Source organism: Rhea pennata, chromosome 2 (assembly GCF_028389875.1).
Source record: "Rhea pennata isolate bPtePen1 chromosome 2, bPtePen1.pri, whole genome shotgun sequence".
Lineage (NCBI taxonomy): Eukaryota > Metazoa > Chordata > Aves > Rheiformes > Rheidae > Rhea > Rhea pennata.
Genome location: NC_084664.1, coordinates 135,655,809 through 135,675,824, shown reverse-complemented (window position 1 = coordinate 135,675,824; position 20,016 = coordinate 135,655,809). Strand labels below are relative to the sequence as shown.

The 20,016-nt window shown below is 38.1% G+C and overlaps 1 protein-coding gene across 1 annotated transcript in view; it reads left to right on the top strand.

Moving 5' to 3' along the window:
- Positions 1–5,892: 5,892 nt before the first annotated feature.
- Positions 5,893–20,016, top strand: part of MEP1B (meprin A subunit beta) — a 28,926-nt gene continuing 14,802 nt past the window's right edge. The window contains 8 exon segments of the mRNA XM_062568258.1: positions 5,893–5,938; positions 5,941–5,988; positions 5,991–6,040; positions 13,669–13,687; positions 13,863–13,913; positions 14,021–14,070; positions 15,109–15,181; positions 15,908–16,025. Of these exon segments, the coding sequence (XP_062424242.1) occupies positions 5,893–5,938; positions 5,941–5,988; positions 5,991–6,040; positions 13,669–13,687; positions 13,863–13,913; positions 14,021–14,070; positions 15,109–15,181; positions 15,908–16,025 (455 nt within the window).

Below are 20,016 nucleotides of genomic sequence, written 5' to 3'. Positions count from 1 at the left end.
CTTTTTAAAATAAAAATATACCATGGTAATTTTAATACTGTATACATTTCCTAAGGAATTTAATAGTTATATAAGTTTAGTTAACTTTTTTTTTAGATTCAATAAAATATTTATATAATGTGGCAATAAATGCCTACAGCCAATACAGATTTAAAACACCTGATTGACACTGGAACTAGTTGTTTCTGTTACTTGAATATATCTTGAATTGCAGGTGAAATTGCATCTATTTTAAAACTCTGGGAAACAAATTTTTCTATAGCAATAATTAGTTGTCACAATGCATAGTTGCTGAATAGCATTTTAGTTATGTTTAGACGTTGAGAGACTTGAATGCACATTTAAAGCAACAAATGTGTATAAATGCAATATAAAATTCATATCTGGAAAATGTTTATCCTTTTTATTTACATATGTAATTTGTATCCAATCTGTATTGGCAGGCACTGCCTTACTTAATATTTTATTACTTCTAGTATGAAGCGATTGCATCCAGTACATTCACTAGGTAAGAGTTTTATGAAAATGAAACAATCTGATTAAATATGCTGCTGCTGTTCATGATCTGTCTCACTGAAGCTCAAATGTGCTCAAAAAGCTGTGTATTTGTGATGGGTGATGCTTGTATTCAAAACATGCAACTTTTACTGGAAGTTTGCTGTTGAACAACGTTTTCATGTTGCATTGTGTATGGTTTCAATATGGTATATTATGTTTGAATTGTATCTTCTATTTTTTCTCCTATTAAAGTATTTTATTTTCTGTTTGTCTCTTTGTTGTATAATAAAGATGATCAGTCCCTCTGATGCTACTTTGTCCTTTCCAGATGCTTCCTAAACTTAAGTTCATGGTCAGCTTTATGCCTTCACAATTTAAATGATTAAAATGACATGTATGTTGCTGGAGTTCATGAGGTACAGCATTAGCTTACAATCCACTTGTGAGCTGGCAGGTTATCTTGTATTGTATCTCAAGATTGTTTTGTATAAGCCTATTATCTTCTTGCTTCATGGCAACAATGTTGTTCATGCTTCCTCTTTCCCTCTCCCATTCCTTTACTGATGTCCCATATGATGTTAATGGAGAAATAACCTCATAAAAGGAGAGAGAAGGAGGTAGGTAACACTTAGGGCCAACAGCAAATTTAATTACTTAACTTTTCTCAGTAAATCTACATTTAACCTCTTTATGAGGAAAGGTAGCAACAAAGATTGATAGGTTTGGGCTGTTTGCATTATTGGACCAGCACTCTAGCAGCTAGATGTTCTATTATTCTGCCCTGTACTTCTGAGCTGAAAAATCTGTTGGTTGCTTCTCTATGCTTGTACATAATATGTATGAGGACATACATACTATGGTAGTTATGAAATTGAGTTAATGTTCTTGTATGGTTGATGTCTGTCTCTAAATGGTAGAAAGAGAGCACACTTTTGTTACTGTATTGCTCTTTCCCCTTAGAGTGTAGTTTTTGAGTTCTAAAAAGACTGTTGTGTATCCTAGATCTGGTTATAAGCTTGTTGTTAGAGATGCTATTTTACTTTGTTTCACTGTAACAAAGCATATTTCACTAGAGTTAGAACGCACTCTATGTTTAATTCTCACTGGCAGTACATTAATTATGGGGAAAGTGCTCTGTGGAGCTTCTTTGTGCTAGTCCAACACCACCTAAGCTTGGACTCTCCTCACAAGGAGAGGGAGGGACTGTGCAGCCAGGATATCTTCTGACAGGTAGTCAGGGCTCCAAGGCGCTCTGCATTTGGAAAAAGTCTTGGATCCTGTTGGTTGTTAGTGGCTTTTGAGACTAATGAGACTTGAACATGTCAGTGTCTGTTAGAATTCTGCTATAAATGAGTATTTCTAGGGTTTTTTGTTACATCTTTGTTTTATGTTGCAACAGACACATTAATTCATGGACACTCTCACTTTGTTAATTCTTGTAAAAACTGCAATTTATGAGAAACCTGTAGCCTTTCCTATCTGCAGAAATAGAAGTTTGGTGCTACATTCTGCAAGAACAACTTACAGATGTCTTTATTATTATTATTTTTAGGGTGTTGGAATTGTAGAATTTAGAATTTAGCAATGAAAGGACATGTACACTGTAGTCTTTCTTCCCTGTAGTATGCATTTAACCTTATTCTAGATATCTCATTTCTCTTGTCTTGTTGCCTCTGCATTTGAAAATACATAGAAAACAAAATTCAAGGCCTTCACTTTGGGAAGACTTTTGAAAAGTGTTTTAAAAGGCCACTTTACAAGAAGTCTGGTAATTCACTGGAAAGTTGGTGTGGATTTTTTTTCTCCTCCTCATGAATAAAGTAGATCTGCACTGTTTCTTACTGTGCTTAAACTTTAGGTGCACTTTGGGAAAGGTCAGCCTTCACCTTCTCATTTTTTTTGAAATTAAAGCCCTAAACCAGCCTTATATGACTCTGGAGAAAATCATTACAGATAGAATATGTTTTTTGGGTTTTTTTGTGTGTGTTTGGTTGGTTGGTTTTTTGGGGGGAGCATAATCAACAGTAAGATCTGGAAAAGTAAAGTAGATCTTACTTTTGTTTAACAACCTCCCACTCCCTATAAGCTGTTAGGAACATTAAAGGAGGGGAAAAAAAAACAAAAACAAAAAAACACTGCCAAATGCATTCTGTGGAAAGCATCTAATTCAAATTTAAATCTTAGCCTGAAGTCCTCTGTATACATTTAGGGTACATCCCTCAGTTTCATGATGCCACAGGTCACTTTCCATGGCATAGTGACAGAATACTGTTTTTATGAGTTTGCTTATAAGGACACTTAGTCACCAAGAAAAGTGTTTCTGTTACTTTATTTAATATTTTATTTCTGGATTTTGGTCTTTCTCTGTATATCTTTCCCTGCAGCAACTCTCATCAGTTTCCCCATCTAATTTTCCCTCCCACTGTCCCTTCTGTCTTCTAAAGCAACCAACTATTAAATAACTAATATTACTTGGTAACTAAGTATTGTCTCATATTCTTTATGGGTTCTTTTGGCTGTGCCCTCAGTATCTGGGGGCTGGGGGGGGGGGCATCTGGACTAAATTAGGAAATTTAGCATCACTAACTTTCAGAGTTATTGTGCTAAGTTTACTTCTATGGATGGAGGAGTTTATATTTCTGAGAAAACATGTTTGCAGTTTAAAAAATTGAAAGTCTTGTCAGTCTGGTCTTAGATTCAAAGTTTCTGAATGCTGGAATATTTCTCCTGCCAGCCTTGGGCTTTTGTTATTCTGGAGGAGGGGGATTTTAGAGACTGTAAAACAAAAGCACTTCATGCAGACCAGCTGTTCAAAGGTAATTGATATTTTTCAGAAAACTTTGCTTCAGATTTTGTTTTGGCAGGTGTGGATGAAAGACGGTTAGGTGGTGTGGGGTTTTTTAGTCTCTCAGTGATAGGTCTGGGCAGTAGTGTCTCAGAAGATCCAACTTGCATATTGCTTCAGCTGTGAGACTATTTGAACTTTAATAGTTTTCTGTAACTTCTTATTTCATACTTTAAGCCACAAGAGGGCACTGAATATTTTTGAGTTGTCTCTAAATAAATGTAATAAAGATGTTTGTTCATTAAGTAGTTGTGCTCCTACACACTTCTAGATATGGGATATCTCATCAAATATTTAATATAATGTGTTTTTTTCTTTTAGAGGGTAAGAAAGTTACTGGAAACATTCAAATCTACTGCAAGAATATTTTGTTTTACTTTAAAACCTCGAACTTACAGATTTATTGGTGTGTTTTATTATTTATGGGAAGTAAGTTGTATTCATCCAGGACTCTATCCTGAGCGCACTCAAGTTCATGAGTGAACGTGAAATGTAACATATACGTGCTAACTGAATGTGTACTTGCAACTCCCTTTGTTCCCCAAATGCATTCTTTAGAGATGAGCTTTAAAACTATGGTATTGTCATGCACGTAGGAATCACAAGGGGGCATCTGAAGACTACTACATCCTGTGAAGCTGAGCAGTGGGGCTGTTGCTATTCATTTTGACTTCTTTATGCAGCTGCACACATGTCAATGACCTAGCTAATTCTGTACAAGTTAAACCTTTCACAGCTGCTGGAGTGATGAGATTTGCCTGGTGTCAAATACAGGTATGCTTCAATATCCCTTCTTAAGTCTTACAAATGCTCCTCTGCCTATGCATGCAATAGTCTGGGGCTGTTACAAGCCTCTGAAATAGAGATGGATTCTCTTGGCTGAGGCTTATTATGCTCCATCATCACAGAGAGCTAAGTATCCCTGGAGTATCCACATGTAGTGACATGATATGTAATGGTTAACCACAGCCACCAGCCACAGTGTTTTTCACACTGTAATCTGATTAATGTTTACCGTAAAATGTCCGTGTGTAAAAACATGTCAGGCATGGTTCAGATTCCAATGGAAGATGGAGAGATGTAATCCTATTTCAGGTAGTTATTTATGAAAGAGTATCACACAGAAGAAAATGATAATAGTTAAAGTACATGTCTAAAGTGACAGTAGGCATTAAGGGAAGAAATGTTATGCACCCAAGCTGGTTGCTTTTCAATTTTGCTTTTTTATTTAGTTAAGTAGTGGAAGGAAACTAAAGATTTTGGTGCATCTTGCTGAAAACCCTTAATGAAAGCATGTCAGGTTTGCTGCTGTGCAAGAAGATGGAACACTTTGATATCTGTTACAATTTTCACTTGTTTATATTGCAAATGATATTCCATTTGCAGGTTTGAGTTTTCTTACTTAAAATATTTACATGTCCAACTTGAAACATTTGGGATTTGAGAAACTGAATCTTTCAGGTTTATCTGACAGTCCCTATCTAGACACCCTGTTGGCGCTGTTCTCTATTCAATTAAGGAGATACTACTGCAGTGTTATCACTATTTGGGAGATGAATTGAAAAAGTGAAACTAATTTGAGCAAGATAACGGGAAGTTTGAGACAGTGCAAGGAACAAACTACTATCTGAAAATATACACAGACCATTTGAATATCCTCCGACTCTGACAGTTGGTCTGTTAGACCACTGCTAAGTGGGGTACATAATGCTCTATAAACCAGCACTTTTCAAGGCTTTTAATTCCTATCACTTGAAATTCACATCAAAGCTCCTGATCAGCCAACCCCCTCCCCCCCAAATGTCAATCATGAATCATATTAGTTCACTGAGCAACATACTGGTCCCAAAATTATCAAAGCATCTGTGCTAAAATACAGAAGAGCAATAAAACTAATCAGACAAATAGAAGAATACAAATCAAAGATGCTAGAAAACCCCTATCAGTACAGAGCCACTGTTAATTGTTTTATGGGTTGAGTTTCCATTTTGCAATGAAGTTTCCTCAGCTTTTAAAAACAGCATTTGCAAGCAAAGTAGGAGTTGTATTATCTTTTCTTCCATTATTTCTTTATTATCTGCAGCCATGGCTTTACTAAGCAGATTAAAGCATGTGCAGCTTTCCACCTGCAGTGGGCAGTGCATGGTGTACATTTCTTCAGGATTCAGGATGAGACCTGCAGTAGCATCGCTTGTTGGGCTGCGGTAGTGCTTGCAGGCACCAGCCTGCTGGGCCAGGTACTGTGCAGACCCAGAGACAACACCTGTCCAAGGGAACGTGCAGTCTGCTCCCTGGCGCTGCCCATCTGCCTACTGCTAGTGATGGGAGCTCAGCGGGAGATCAAAGTGGTCGTTGCAGGTGATCTGTACCAACCTCCACATCAGTTTCTGACGCATTTCCTTTTTGTTGCTTGTACTAGCAGCAGGGGAAGCATATGAGTCTGTGGGCAAAGAAATCTAATTGACTGGCAAAAGCTAAGATTTTGCAGGTGTCTCCTGTAGTTACTCAGGGCTCATTAGATAGCTTAGCACCCATAGAAGTTGTGAAACATGTTCAAGGCAAAGAATTTTAAGAAGGAGGAAAACAATCAACCAGCTAAAGACCTGCTCTCTCTGCTTTGTGTTTAATGTTTTCAGTTTTTCTCAAACACGTAGCATGAGTCAGAACACTGGCAGACTCTATCTGCAGATCAAAGTAGTAATGAAATGAACATCCTTGATCCACAGGTCAGCATAAAGACCCTAATAACAGGAAGAAAGGACCTGTGCTACTTTTGGCTGGTACGTGCCAGCTAACTGAGGAACAAAGGCATAATCTAAGACCATGTCATTCTCGCTGTACATCTGAAAATGCACATCATCTTATTCTAAGTTTCACTGTCCTTTCCTAGTGCATCTCCAGTAATACAGCTGGGCTCTTACATCACAAACCCTGCCACGGGCTTTGGTCCTAGAAGTTTGATTTGGCCCATAGTATTTTTCATCTTTAAAGTAAAATGTAAAGAGCAGTGTCCTTATGGAAAACAAGGGATAAGTATATTGCCTGAACATAGATAGTAAGTCAGTGACAGTGCAAGATGTACATTGTTTTAGAAAATGTGGTCAGAAAACTAGATAAACTCTGTAGAAAACTTATTCAATGATTAGACTGAAAAAAAAAAATTAAGATTGCCTATCTAGTTATTAACTTTTTCTTAACATGTGTTAACAATCCATTTAGCTACTTCATGGAGGAACATAAGTGAAATTTATGTCAAGAACTTTTACCTTGGAAGTTCTGATACCTTGTTCGTCATAGATTAATACTCTATTGTGAGTCTTGTTTTATTATAGCAGATAACATGTTAAGGTGCCAAAAGTCTGATTAGTTTAATTGATTGAAAAGCAGTATGAACTGGGGGAAAAAAATGTGTATATGGACTATATTTAACAATGCAGGGTTAGTGTATACATCCTTCCAGTGCCTTCACTGACTGGCATCACCATACACCAATCCCAACACTTTTTAGTGTTTTCTTTAGATAACTCACTTTGCAGCCAGTCCTCAGAGCAACAGTAGTCATGGTACAGAGGTTCATACAGCCTCTGTTTGTGACAGGAGAATCATCCTCGTATCTCGTGTTGCAGAGAGGTTTGGTGGGGAGTCTTGGTGCTCGTTCATGCATCTTGTAAGTGAGGATGTGGAAACCGAGAAGCAGATGGTCTTGACCAGTTGCATGTTAGAGGGCCAAAGTAGAAAAAACAGGCTTCTAGTGGTCAGATTAAAAGATGTACTAGTCCTTTTGAGTTTATTGTATTCCTCCATCTCAAGAAAATACCTGTAATGTATTATCATCAAGGAATAAGGGGAGCAGCTACACTAGTCTATTAGTTTGGATCAGGAGTCTATTTTTCAGCAAGTATTATCATCATCATCATGGTCTGGTCTGAAGTAAAACCCTTTGAAATATGTATAGGATAGATGCCAGGTCCCTAGTATCAGCTGTTTCAGTTTACAAATCTGTTCCAGTTGGGTCAGACTACTAGCACAGATGTAGTCAATCTAGAGGATTGTAGAGAGCCTCCAGAAGAAGAATTGTCATTGTGCAGCAGGTGAAGGTGACAACATACAAAATTGAAGGATTGCTGAGCTTGCAGAAAAAGCCTTGATAGAAGAGCTTTTCAACCTTTCAGATGCCACTGATTTGACTACAGTTGACAAAATTATCATCAGCGAATAGAGGATTACAATATTTATTGGCACTTTTGTAGGTAATTAAAAAAGAAAAACTTAACTTTATAAGAAAAATAATATCCACAATTGCTGCTTTTCAGTATGTCAACAATGAAGTAAGCATGGGTCTGAGCAGCTAGGATTGTTTTGGTGTATTCATTACTTAAGATCAACCAGTTCTTCTTCTTCATCTCTGATACTTTAAATACTATGGGAATCATTATTAACTGTAGTATTGTCATTTTGGAGTCTGTTCCCAAGGAAGTATCTGCTTACTTTACAAAATCTAAACATCATTATAGGTTTTATGAAATCCTAACCAGATAGTTGGTCAGGGAAAGGTAAATCTTAGCCAAGTCTTATTGCCACAAGTACCTTCAATTTAAGCATAAAAAGAACCTATGGCAATTTCCGCACTCTCTGGCAGTAGCAAACAGAGGAGATGACTGAAGTTTGGAAGGAACTAAAAGTCTGAACGCAAATAGTACAATGATCTTGACATTTTTCAAATTAATCTGTACTGAATTTATAAATAATCTGGAAGAATACCATGGTCTGATCTACAGACCATGTGTCAAGTACAATACACTATCAACAAAAGAAATGGCATTGGCTTTTCTAGTACAAAGATCCTGAAATTTTGACAGATATTTTTATGTGGACATATTTACCACATTCACTTTCTGTGCAAAAATATGTAATTACTAATATTATAATTTCTTATAACCCAAGAGTCTTATTTGTTTTCCATCATACAAAAGCTTTTAGTGCCAGCTTTATTCACGGGGTCACAGTATTGTTGAGGTTGGAAGGGACCTCTGGAAATCATCTGGTCCAACTCCCTGCTCTAAGCAGGTTGCTCGGGACCATATCCAGCCAGATTTTGAATATTTGCAAGGATGGAGGCTTCACAAACTCCCTGTCCAACCTGTTCCAATGTTTAATCACTGCTAGGGTAAAAAAGCAGTGAAAAAGAAAAGTTCTTTTTTTTTCCCCCAATTTTGCTGTATTTCCATTTCCTTGTGTCCTCCTGTGTATCCATTTCTGTTCCTTTTTCCTCCCAGGAGTATTTATAAATAGTTAAAATATATGTTATCTTAATATAGTAATAGTGGACTTTACTTACTGGAATTTTTAAGACAACAAAAGGTAGGTAAGTTAATCGTTGATGGAAGGACAAAGGTTTTGATTTATGACATTTACTGCCTTAAATACCAAGCCGGTATGAAACACTGACTGGGTAACAACATGGGCTGTTTTCCCGTGCCTGCACTTCTAACTTGTCTTCTTCTCCAGGTGGTCTGGAGTCAGGTAAGAAAACAAAGAATGTATGTTCTTCCTATGTTGAAGTGCAATGTAGCTTAAAATGAATTTGAGAGAAAAGAATAAGTATGTAGCTATTGCAAAAAAAGAATTCTGTCTAATGGCCATGTGGAAAACAAATGAAGAGAGATTTCTGTTTTCTTGGGATCTTAGTGCTGCTATCTTTAATAGATTCAGCTGTACATCAGAAGGTCTCATCTAAGCAAAATTTCTATGTTACCAAGATAGGAAATATATTTGATATTGAAATTATCATCATTTTAGCCACTGGACATACTTTTTCGTGACTCTGTTCTCTGTTCCTCCAATCCAGCTGACCTATTTTTTGACAAAAAGTAACAGTGATCATTTTGAGAATTTGTATTTCCCATCTTTTGTGGAGAAATGTAGTATTTTGATGAAGTGGTAATTCATTGTAGTTGCTAGGAATTTGGGTGATATTACACAATATATTAACTTGTAGAACAAACTCAGTAGATTGTTGAAAGTTCATTTTTGCTGTTCATAGCTTCAGGATAATTTACAGAGTAAGATATTACTTATTGTGGTATTACTTTAAGTGGAATAGCCTTATCTATTTTAATTTATACAATTTAATAGTCTGACCCTATGAATCCAATTCCAATAACCTGATGTGGCAGTCGCATCCTCTTCCTCTCCACCAAAGGACACTCATCTGTCTCTGCAGTCAAGAGTTCAATCCTGTATCTCCTGCTTTCCCATAGTTCTTCTCTATCCTCACCTCCCCAGCGTTTCCCTCCTGTACCTGCTGCCCATCGCAACTCCCTGTTCCTGTCTTCCCAGCCTCTTGGAAACTCAGGTCTCAGCCTTGTTTAGATTCCTCTACAAGGCTTTTGTAAAGCATGTGATAGATTACACAGGTTGCTGCCAACATCTGCAAGCTATTGCACATCAGCTGACTCCTAAGAACCTGCCTGTGTGTGAGAAAGTGGCTTCTGATCACCAGGACTAACCATTTGATTTCCATAGCCCTTATTGCCGTTTCTTTTATGTTTCTGGATGTTAATACCAAAAGTTGTAGAGTCCAGAGAAAATACTGATGAGTTAGGGTATCTTATCCAAGCTGATTGACTGTACTTCATCTGAAGTCCCTGGTGAAAGAGGGAAATTTTGAGTGATTTATCGTATCCTCGAATAAATGCTCAGCCTAGGTGAGGTGGATCATCTTCTGGAGATACTAGCAATTGTGGATGTACCATATGTATTTTAGGGAAAAGATGAATTATTTGTATGCAGCTAGCTGCTTCTTTCTCCACTGGTTACTAACTGAGTCTAAATAACCAGCTGAAACTACAATACCTAATTTTTTGTATGACGAATGTAGTGAGATGTTTCCCACCCAGTTCAAGATGCCTGTGAACTGATAGCAAGTTAAATGTGTTCACAAGCCATGGTTTTACCAACTTTTAATGAAACTTAATTCATATTAATTCTGTTGTTTCTCCACAGTTAGGGACCAACATTATAGATGTTCAGAAAAAATATTTTATGTAGATTTAGAAGTAGTATTGGATTAAATTAATTTAGATTCCCCTTGGTACACCTCAGTTAATATAACCTTCCTGTACATGTGACTGTGAACTGTGAATCTGTTATTTACAAAACTTTTAGAGACTGGAAACGAATTATGCAGGTTTCAGTTGCCAGGCTGGTATTGAGGCTACAGTTATTTTTAATCAGATCCAGGTGTTGCCACTCATGCAAGTAATATTTATACACACAGACATCCCTTCTGAAACTGAATATTTTACTGCTAAGATTCACACGACAAAAGATCTAGCCTTATTCAGAAAAGACTAGAAAGGAAGGATCAGTTCTTCCAATATAAACATTCAGTGGCAGTTTCCAGATGCTGGAGATCAGCTTGGATTTCAGTTGATCGCTGGAATTTGGTATTCTTTGGTATCGGACTTGCATTTTGTTTTATGCACCGTAAGTGCAGCTGGACTTGCATTGATTTCAGCTTCTGTTTTCTGAGCTTTTGCTACAGCTGGAGTAGCTTTTCCATGAGATAGCCTATTTTTACCTTTAGCATGGTTTTGTTTTCTGATTAGTAGATTTAGGAACATTGTAGTTGATAGTAATTATTGAAACTGCAAATACATTTTACTCTTCATTAATGGTTGTAAGTGCATTGAAATGGTTATTAATGGTTATAAGTGCATTTCAGGATATGATGCCTCTCCTCCATCAGTGAACTTTATCAAAGATGACAACAATATGTTTTTAGTTTTTGAAGATTGTAAGCTTTACCTGTGCTCTTGTTCTTCCGCATTAGTTAGAGCTGTGTGTGAGACTGTGAGTTTGAAGAATTCTTGTGTTTAAAAGCAAATTAAGTCTTCAAAATGTCTTATGCATTTTGCACATGTATTTTCAGCTTCTTTTACAAGCTGCACTTCGTTTATTTAATCCAGGTATTTTCAGGATTTGAAATCAAAGTGTTAGGATGTAAGTACAATAAAACTTCAGAATGTATGAGAAGCCTTTTGACATTACAGATGTGTGGCTGATTTGTCTGGAAAATATAGTTCTATTAAGCAGTACTCTTATACAATAAGTCTTTAATTTTAAAGTCCCCATTCTTATTTCTTATGCATCAATGTAAACCTCGGTAACACCAGTTAACTCAGTGAAATGTGAGATCAAAATCAGTACTTTCGCATTTGTCATGTCCCATTTGCATACTTTTAGAAATAATTTTTCAATGGACTCAATGGTTTTTCTAAAATAACACTGGGTTTTTAAGAGTTGGGTATCTTGAAATCTATCAAAATCTGAAGCAACCCAGAACTATGAAGTACTGACTCTCTAATAACACGATTGTTTTAGGAGAGATTGGGTCAAGAGATGGATTCTGCTCAATGCTCTTCTGTAACTGAAATTGAAAGGCCAAAATCCTTCCTATACGCTGGAACAGTAACTTCATGGTAGATTTCATTAAGAGAATTAAAAGGCCAAAGAAGAACGTGATTAAAAACTGTGTGTTTTTGTATAGTATAAAGATATGAAGCATTTGATTATACCAACTCATACCAATCAGGCATTAACTATGTTAAAACTATAGATTATAGCCTCTACTTGGTTGGGCAAAGAGTATTTCCCCCTCTCTTAGGCAATTAGAACAAATGACCAAAATCTGAGGAAAAAATGTAACGCAATGATTTTAATTTTAGTTCAAGTGAATCAGAATGTTAAAATGAAATTTTGACCTTTAAAATTTGCAATATTTTTACTGTCTTTTGCTGACTTTTTTACAACACAGGCATGTCAGATTGAAAACACAATCTTTCATTAAAAAAGACAAAGTAAGACATCTGACAGTTTCAGACCTTTCTTTCTGAACCTATTCCAGATGAAGAAATTTAATTGAAATTATTTTTTAATGCAAATGGATTAAGTTTTGATAAGAATCCATATTTTTAACAACAATAAAATTTCAGACACATCTCATCACTTTTAGTCTCTTATGTTTCACCTCAAAATTATTTCCATAATTACGTGCCAAAATTCAAGTCTAGAAGAACATATGCATTTTAATCTTTATTGAAGTTTTTGGCCACACTGCTTTCTTATCCATTATACAGATGGTAGAATTGACCAAAATTAATATTGTTGTGGACTGCATGGACTCTATTTTTGAAGTTTTTGAATATGCTGATCTTCTAATGTTCATTGCTTCTAACGGCCATTGCATGCGGTTCACATGGTTTAAAAAAAAGGTCTTGGAAATATTGCATATAAAACTGCATGTAGGAGAAACAAGAAATTATTTATACAGAAAAAGAAAAACAATCCAGGAGAGAAAAAACCCTATAGTAAAAATAAAATGAAAAGTTCCATCCTACTTTGCAGAATTGCTGCTGTATCTTACTATTTGGTTTATCTACACTCTGTATTGTTAGAGCTTAAAATTTGAGGACTTTTTCTTTTAAAATCTTCAGTTTGTAAGCTTCTTTTCAAATTCAGGAAAATAAGACTTCTGATGAGAAACAGGAAAAAAAAAGGTGGTTTACAATTTTACTCACTACATGAGATATAGTTGCTTAGTGTTATGTAAAGTATCCAGCCTAATAAAGAAATCAGATTATATTTTATGTGCATGTTAAGTCAAGGGAAACTGCTATGTGCATTTCATTAAGGTATTGCTCCAATCTAGACCTGGTTTTTGCACCTTGCAGAAGCAATCTTTACGTCGGTGCCGTTCAGGTGGATGGAGCCCAGACAAAGCACCGACTAGGGTCTGAGGAGACCTGGGCTCTGCATCGCGTCCTTCCAAGCCTCCCTGCGCAGCGCTGCGCTAGGCTCTCCGTCCTCAGGTTCAGCACAGAAATGCTTAACTTTCATAGAGTGCCCAGCAACCAGCAGGAGAAAAGTTCTGTATGGCAGCTGACTAGTAGCAATATTTGATTTCATGGAAATAGTAGGCTCTTTTTCCCCGTTAGTGAAAGAGTGCTCAGCAGTTTCTGAGACAGGAGAGAAAAACAACTGTAAAAGCTTTGCAGAAGCAGTAGCAGGTGATTTGCTTTTTAGCAGTGCATACCGAACCGAGGCAACCTGAAGTGGGAGGACACAAAATGGACATGTAAGCAAATAAAGATTTCCAGTGAATTGAGAAAACAGCGGGCCCAGTCACTGCAGTACAACGCAGCGCACTAAACGCTGTTAGCTGAGCATAAAATGCATCTCTAGTACCATTAAGAGAGTCATGTTAGACACATTTCATCATGTATATTCTAATAATATCTTTTTCTTTCTTCCCCCCGCGCCAGCCCGCTCCGGAGACAACTGGTGAGTTCAGTTTGGAGTTTTATTTGCGCGCAAGGGAGGCAGGCAGCACGAACAGCTGCTCAGAAACGTCGGACAGACACAGATTTATAATTACTGTTATTGTTATTGCATTAATTTTCACACTTCATAAAGATAACAGCAAGGGCTCATGTCCTGCCTCACTTGTCTTTTTCAGAAATAGACTTGGATGGAGGAATTGATCAAGACATTTTTGACATCAATGAAGGTTCTCTTTTTTCTAAATTCAGTTTTTCTTTTAAGAGTTGCTTGATTTTCAGTACAGTAGCCACAGATCAATACAATAACTGAATGTTAATCTCCTCTTCCCTTTAGCTTTAGGACTGAACCTTTTTGAGGGAGATATCAAGCTTGATAGGGTGAGTGCGAATACGAAATATAAAACCAAAACTGTGTCAATGGCTTATGCAATATTAGGTCTTACTGGCACGAAAACGATTAATGCAGCCTGCTTGTATTAACAATAAATATGGTTTAGGTAACAATAAACTGAAAATGGCTGGGGATGGATTTCTACAAAATGCTGTAGACAATGAAGGAGTCGGGTACATTTGCAGAAACATTATCCAGAGTAAGATCAGCTCAGCCATTAGTTCATTATTATTAGCTTCTTGTTTCCTTTGCTGTGGCTTTTATGTTTGTACTTGCAAGAGGTTCAGCAACACTGATCACATCTAGACAGGTTTCTACAGAAGTTTCTTAATATATCTGAACAATATTTATTATCAGCCAATTAAATTTACAGAAGAGTGCTGCAAAAACTTGTTATGTACGTACATTCATGAAAGCCAAAGGAAAATTAAATCTGTAAATTATACCACATTTTAAAGCACCTGTCCAGTAACCCTATCCACTCAATAAAGTAAAATAAAATATTTATATAACAAATGGTATCTCGACGATTTCTAGTGGCAATCCAAAAAAGTTTCATCTTGTTCCTCTGAAAGTCAATAGTGGTTCAGGCTCCCTTTTGGTGAACTGCTTCTGCTTGGACTTATCAATGGCAAGGAAAGCACTTGTTAAGGACACAGGAACAGACCTTTGCTTGTACAAAAAGTTGCAAAGTTATTCATGTCTGTGCGCTTCTTAACACTTTAGATTTTAATGCTTCCTGCAGAAACTGAAACTCTCCTCACCCACCCATCAAAATTTAGGTAATTTATATGGAGAAAGTGCAGCAGAAATCGGAAGCTCTGGTAGTAGGGAGCAAAGGCATTTGAAACCTTAGATCTCTGGGTGATCTGCTGGAGTTTTCACACTCTTTGGTTTGTTTTATGTGTTATATGGATTCGTAAGAGACACAAGGCATGCTTTGCAGGTTAGAGCTGATAAGATATTTTACTCCCTGATCCCAAATCACTTTCTACTAAGGCCTGCATACTTATTTTCTTTTTTGGATACAGGAACGAAACTCCATCATTGGCGACGAGTATCGGTGGCCCCACACTATTCCCTATGTCCTCGAAGACAGCCTGGGTATGGTATTTGCCCTTTACAACGCCTGTACGTCATTTTGATCGAAGTTTTAAACACAGATTTGTAAAATCCTGAAACAGGATGGCATCCTTTCCTCTCCCCACTGCTATGCTCTACGTCTACAGCAGGGCGTTTTGCACAGAGGATTAGCTCTGGGTATGCAAAAGCAGGGTGCATCATCTTGGCATCAGCGCTGACGTCTCGCCCTTCACAGATGCCTCTTACCCTGCTGTTACTGGATTCGGATGGGACTAAGAGCTAAACCTTTGCAGGGGTTGAAAATAAGCTAATATCTCAGAGGATGCAGCCAAAGAATTAGCAGTTCAAGGCTGGAAGAGTTCCCCTAAGAGATCTGTGACCTGCAAGTTGCACTAGGTGAAATCTGGTATCTTCATTCAGTGTTTATTTAGTGGTTGCTCAGACAAATCTCAATAAAGTAAATGAGAGCATTTGCAGAAGACAGACTCATGCACTACCCTGTATTATGTGCTCAGAAAAGTCATATTTTATACATAAGTACCAAAACATTGAAACAAAACAAGAGAATTATAGAATATCACAGCAGCCTGATTTATGATTTTTAGGTACCTACCCAAGTCTTAATCTAGCACTATTTATTTTAATTAAAGATTGCTGGGGCAAGACCTACCCTTAGGACTTGCTCCATAGTGGTAATAACACAAACTTATCGGCTCAGTACTGACATGAACACTGTTTGCTTTGCAGAAATGAATGCTAAGGGGCTCATCCTCAAGGCATTTGAGCAGTATCGACTGAAAACCTGTATTGACTTCAAACCTTGGGAAGGAGAAAAGAATTATATATCTGTGTTCAAAGGAAGTGGGTAAGAGGAGTAATGTAAAATAGCTCTAATCTTGTTTGGCTACAGGCTATTTTCATGGCTATTATTTGTTCTTAAACCCATGGGTCTGGTTATAATTTTACATTTTGATGTGTCTATTTTTCCATTTCTTTTTTTAAACTGGGAATTGTAGTAGATTTCAAATCAGGTATTATCTTAGTAGTAATTAACTACTATTTGCTGATATTTGTTTTTGAATACAAGATGTAATAAAGTCCTTAAAGAGTTAATTTTCTCAGCATAGTAAAAATATCTGAAACCAATTACTTTTCTCCCTGACCTTTGGCTATATGGAATGTCACTTTCACATGGTCATTCTAAATATACCTTTTTTTTCGGAAAATAATTTCTGATAGCAAGAATGTAGTAGTTTTATCTGAGGACACTGAACTTGTTTAACTATAACAAATAGAATTGCATTTAAACAATGTCACATCAGCACTGAGACATAATAATATTTCTAAATGCTGCAAAGCACTGAGACATTTTATGGGGGTTCAGTTTGTTTACCTCTTTTGATGACTTGTTATGTTATTGCACCTGAAGTTTTACAAAATAACATCTAAGTAATGAAGTCAAAATTGCACTAGCTGCTTCCCTCTCTAGGACCATTTCTGTCAAAACAGTGCATCAAGAACAAATATAATCTCCACTCTAAGCTGAACTATTTCTTTCATGTTAGAAAAGGAGATCGTGGTAATCTTGATGGCCTGGTAAGGACATTTACTTTCAGAAAATCATTTCCTCCTACAAGCAGGGCTGCTTCCATCTGTAAATGGAAGATGATGTTCAGATAATAGAAATGTTTCCCTTCCTCTTTAGCCTTGCCCTGAGGTATTTGTGGCAGATAATTGCTTCAGAACTTCTTCAGTCTCTAGCTCTTCGCATGTTCTGCTCTTCGAGATGTGTGCGTGGCATTGCAGCGCAGCCCTGAAGCTGTGAATGTGGAGACTAACAGAGCACTGCATCTCCTGGGCTAATGACTCCTCTGGCTCTCTGGGCTGAAGGGAAAGCTCATCCGGGGCTAACTTCTGGAGTCCATAGTCTCAGGGAAGTATCCACTGAATTTACTAGAAATGGTACCCGAGAAACAACCACAACCTGCAGCCTGCGCTAATTGAGAGGCCTCTGCACGATGTTTCGTTTTGCGCCCCTCTCAGAAGAGAGGGGTCACGGTGATGGAGAGCGCAGGTCGCTCCAGCCGGGTAGCGCCTTGCCTTCACTGCCCAGCACGCTGCTTGCGCTGAGATGTTTCTATGGCCTAGCTGACAGATCAGTAGGACTGTTAATGGTCAGCGGCACTTTTTAGAAGATGGGCTACTCTCCACAGTCTCCCCAAAGTGGCTGGCCGTTTTCGGTGGGTTCTTTGGGGACTGGACGAAGGAATTGTCAGAGCTGACACCATGCTACTGGCCTTTTGCTCCCCTCCGTTCCTGCGTTCTGCTATAACGTGACAAAGTGAACTGAGGTTAACCAGCCAGGTTCCACTCTGACCTGCCCGTTTTGTTGTTGTTGTTGTTGTTTCAACTGAGTCTCCCACAACAGCAGTCTAAAAAAATCCCAGTCCACACAGTACAGTGCATGCAAAAGCACAAAGTTCCCGGAGACACCAGCCAGATTCATAAAGTCTTATCACACCAACAAAAGGTCAATAAATCCTCTTTGTCAGCATCTATAAAACATATACTGGCAGGGGGGTAAACTCCATGTCAAAGACTTGCAGTTGGTCATAAGGTCCTTGTCCAGGTCTTTCTTTTGAATACATAAGAAGTCAACCACAAAAGAAACCAGCTGCTGTTTTGTTGTGTTGACTGCCCCGTGCAAAAGTAGGGGTGCAGGCCCTGATACACATATACGGTGTCATCAGCTCTTTTCCTGTCCACATTGTTTATCTAACGTATGCCAAGCCTCGGCTACGGCCTGTATAGTGTTTACAGATATATGAGTGTCTGATGCCAGACAAGTAGAGGTTGTGTGAGGTTCTCAAGCACCGTACGGACTGTCAGTCTTCCGCGCTTGTTAGTGGTGAGAGAATGGGTCTTTCCTCGGTAACCAGAGGGTCAGAAATTCTGTTCACCCACCATTGCGCTCAGCCTTTCGCTTCAGCCTTCTCTTCAGCTCTGCGCGTTTGCAGCAGAGGTTAAACCCCAGATCTATTTAAAGACCTTTCCTGGACTCCAGCCTGTGGGCTAAGCAATATATATGAGGGATGATTCAGGTTACAGAAACGGCAAGATGTGGCGGGGGCCTGCAAAGCACGTGGACCTGTTTGGGAAATTGCAATGAGTGCGCCGTTTCTCGCTCCTCCTCGCATGAAGAGCAGGAAAACTAGACCTCTGGCTAACCAGCTGCAAGCTAGCAGATCGAAATGTTTGTGCTCTGACACTGTGGGGAGTTATTTACTTGCAGGAAAAAGTACCTGAAATAACAGATGGCTGTGTATGTTAATATATGCTCACAAAGTGTCTTCCAAAAGGAAGGCTAGTGAGGTTTACCAGAGCAGGTACTATTCCCTGCTTCTGTAAGGTCTGATAGAGCAACTTCCAATGTGGAAAACATTGAATCTGAGGAGATACAGTCTTAACGTGCTTGGAAAAACTGGAACCCTTTTCCTGTCTTTTGCCCCCTCCTAAAGACATTGCTAATGTGTAAAACCAGGTGTCCAGTGCTTTGCAGCGTCATCTTCTCCCTTACACAGTTTCTTCTCAGTGCTGAGCCGCACAGAACATGCCTTTACTTCTTCTGCAGTTGAAGAAAGATGGTGTCGTAAGCATTTGGTAGATGGAGGGCAAGGGGAAGCTGCATCCCCTCACCATCTGGATGCTAATTTTGTCAAGTGGCCTGGATGTCCCTGTGGATGTCCTGTGCTCTACGTGACAATTGTGAAGCCAGATGAAAGGACTTTGGTATGAAGTGGACCCAGAACTCTAACAGACTCTTTCCATGGTTGCACAACCAGAAGGAGCTGAATAATTGATGCAAGTCCTTGCTCAAGAAAAGCAGTAAAATCATGGATGCCAAATGTGTTCCCTTTCAGACCACATGTTGTGATTTTAATAAGTAATCAATAGTTAAGGCCCATGCGGCTTTGTGGCAAGAGAAATACTGTTGCACTAATAAGTTACAGGGCTCTGAAGTGCCTGGTGTGCTATTTTTTAAACTTCTGGGGTGATCGGATTGGAAATCCTATGGGATATTTTGTGCCTGATTAATTTTATAGACTTCATTGGGTAGGTGTTGATTTATTTACTGCATAAAATATCAATTTAAATGTAACTCTCTGTGCCTGCTAGGTTGTGGATGTGGGGTGCCATTTTATTGGTTTGTGCAGATAGCTCACTGAATGTCATTACTCTTTAATAAAAACTTCCAGCATAGCTGTGGTTTTCCATTTCCTTACAAGTGAGTGGTCAACAAGTGCTCTAGCACAACTCATGAATATTTAGAAAGAAAATAACTTACGGAAAGCACCGTCAGATCTGCCAACCATCCACGAAGTAAATACAGGCACTCAAAAGAGTAATTTGTCTTTTTCAAACAGTCACTAAACAGAAGTCCAAAAAAATATAGAGAGGCACAGTGTCAGAGATGTGAATTTACGCTAATGCTTTTTTTATCTTAGAGATAGATAGCATCAAAGTGGTCCACTGTGGCCCAGTCGAAGAGTAGGAATTAGTTAATTTACAGTCATTTGATTACCTTAATTCATGTGCCCATAGTCTTTGATGTTTAACAGGATATCAATGAAAATCCTCATCATTTTTTTCTGTCACCAATAGGTCAACATTTTTGTACTAAAGAAAACCCATTAAAAGCGAGAGCTGTGCAACTGCTTATTCATCAAAACATCATTAAACACGAGAGGAAAAGATTCAGTAAGGAACAGATCAATGAAAAAGTGCCCTCTGTAGCAAAACATAACTTTAACACTCAGAAATGTACCTCTAGAATACACTGGTTCTGGAGTCCACAT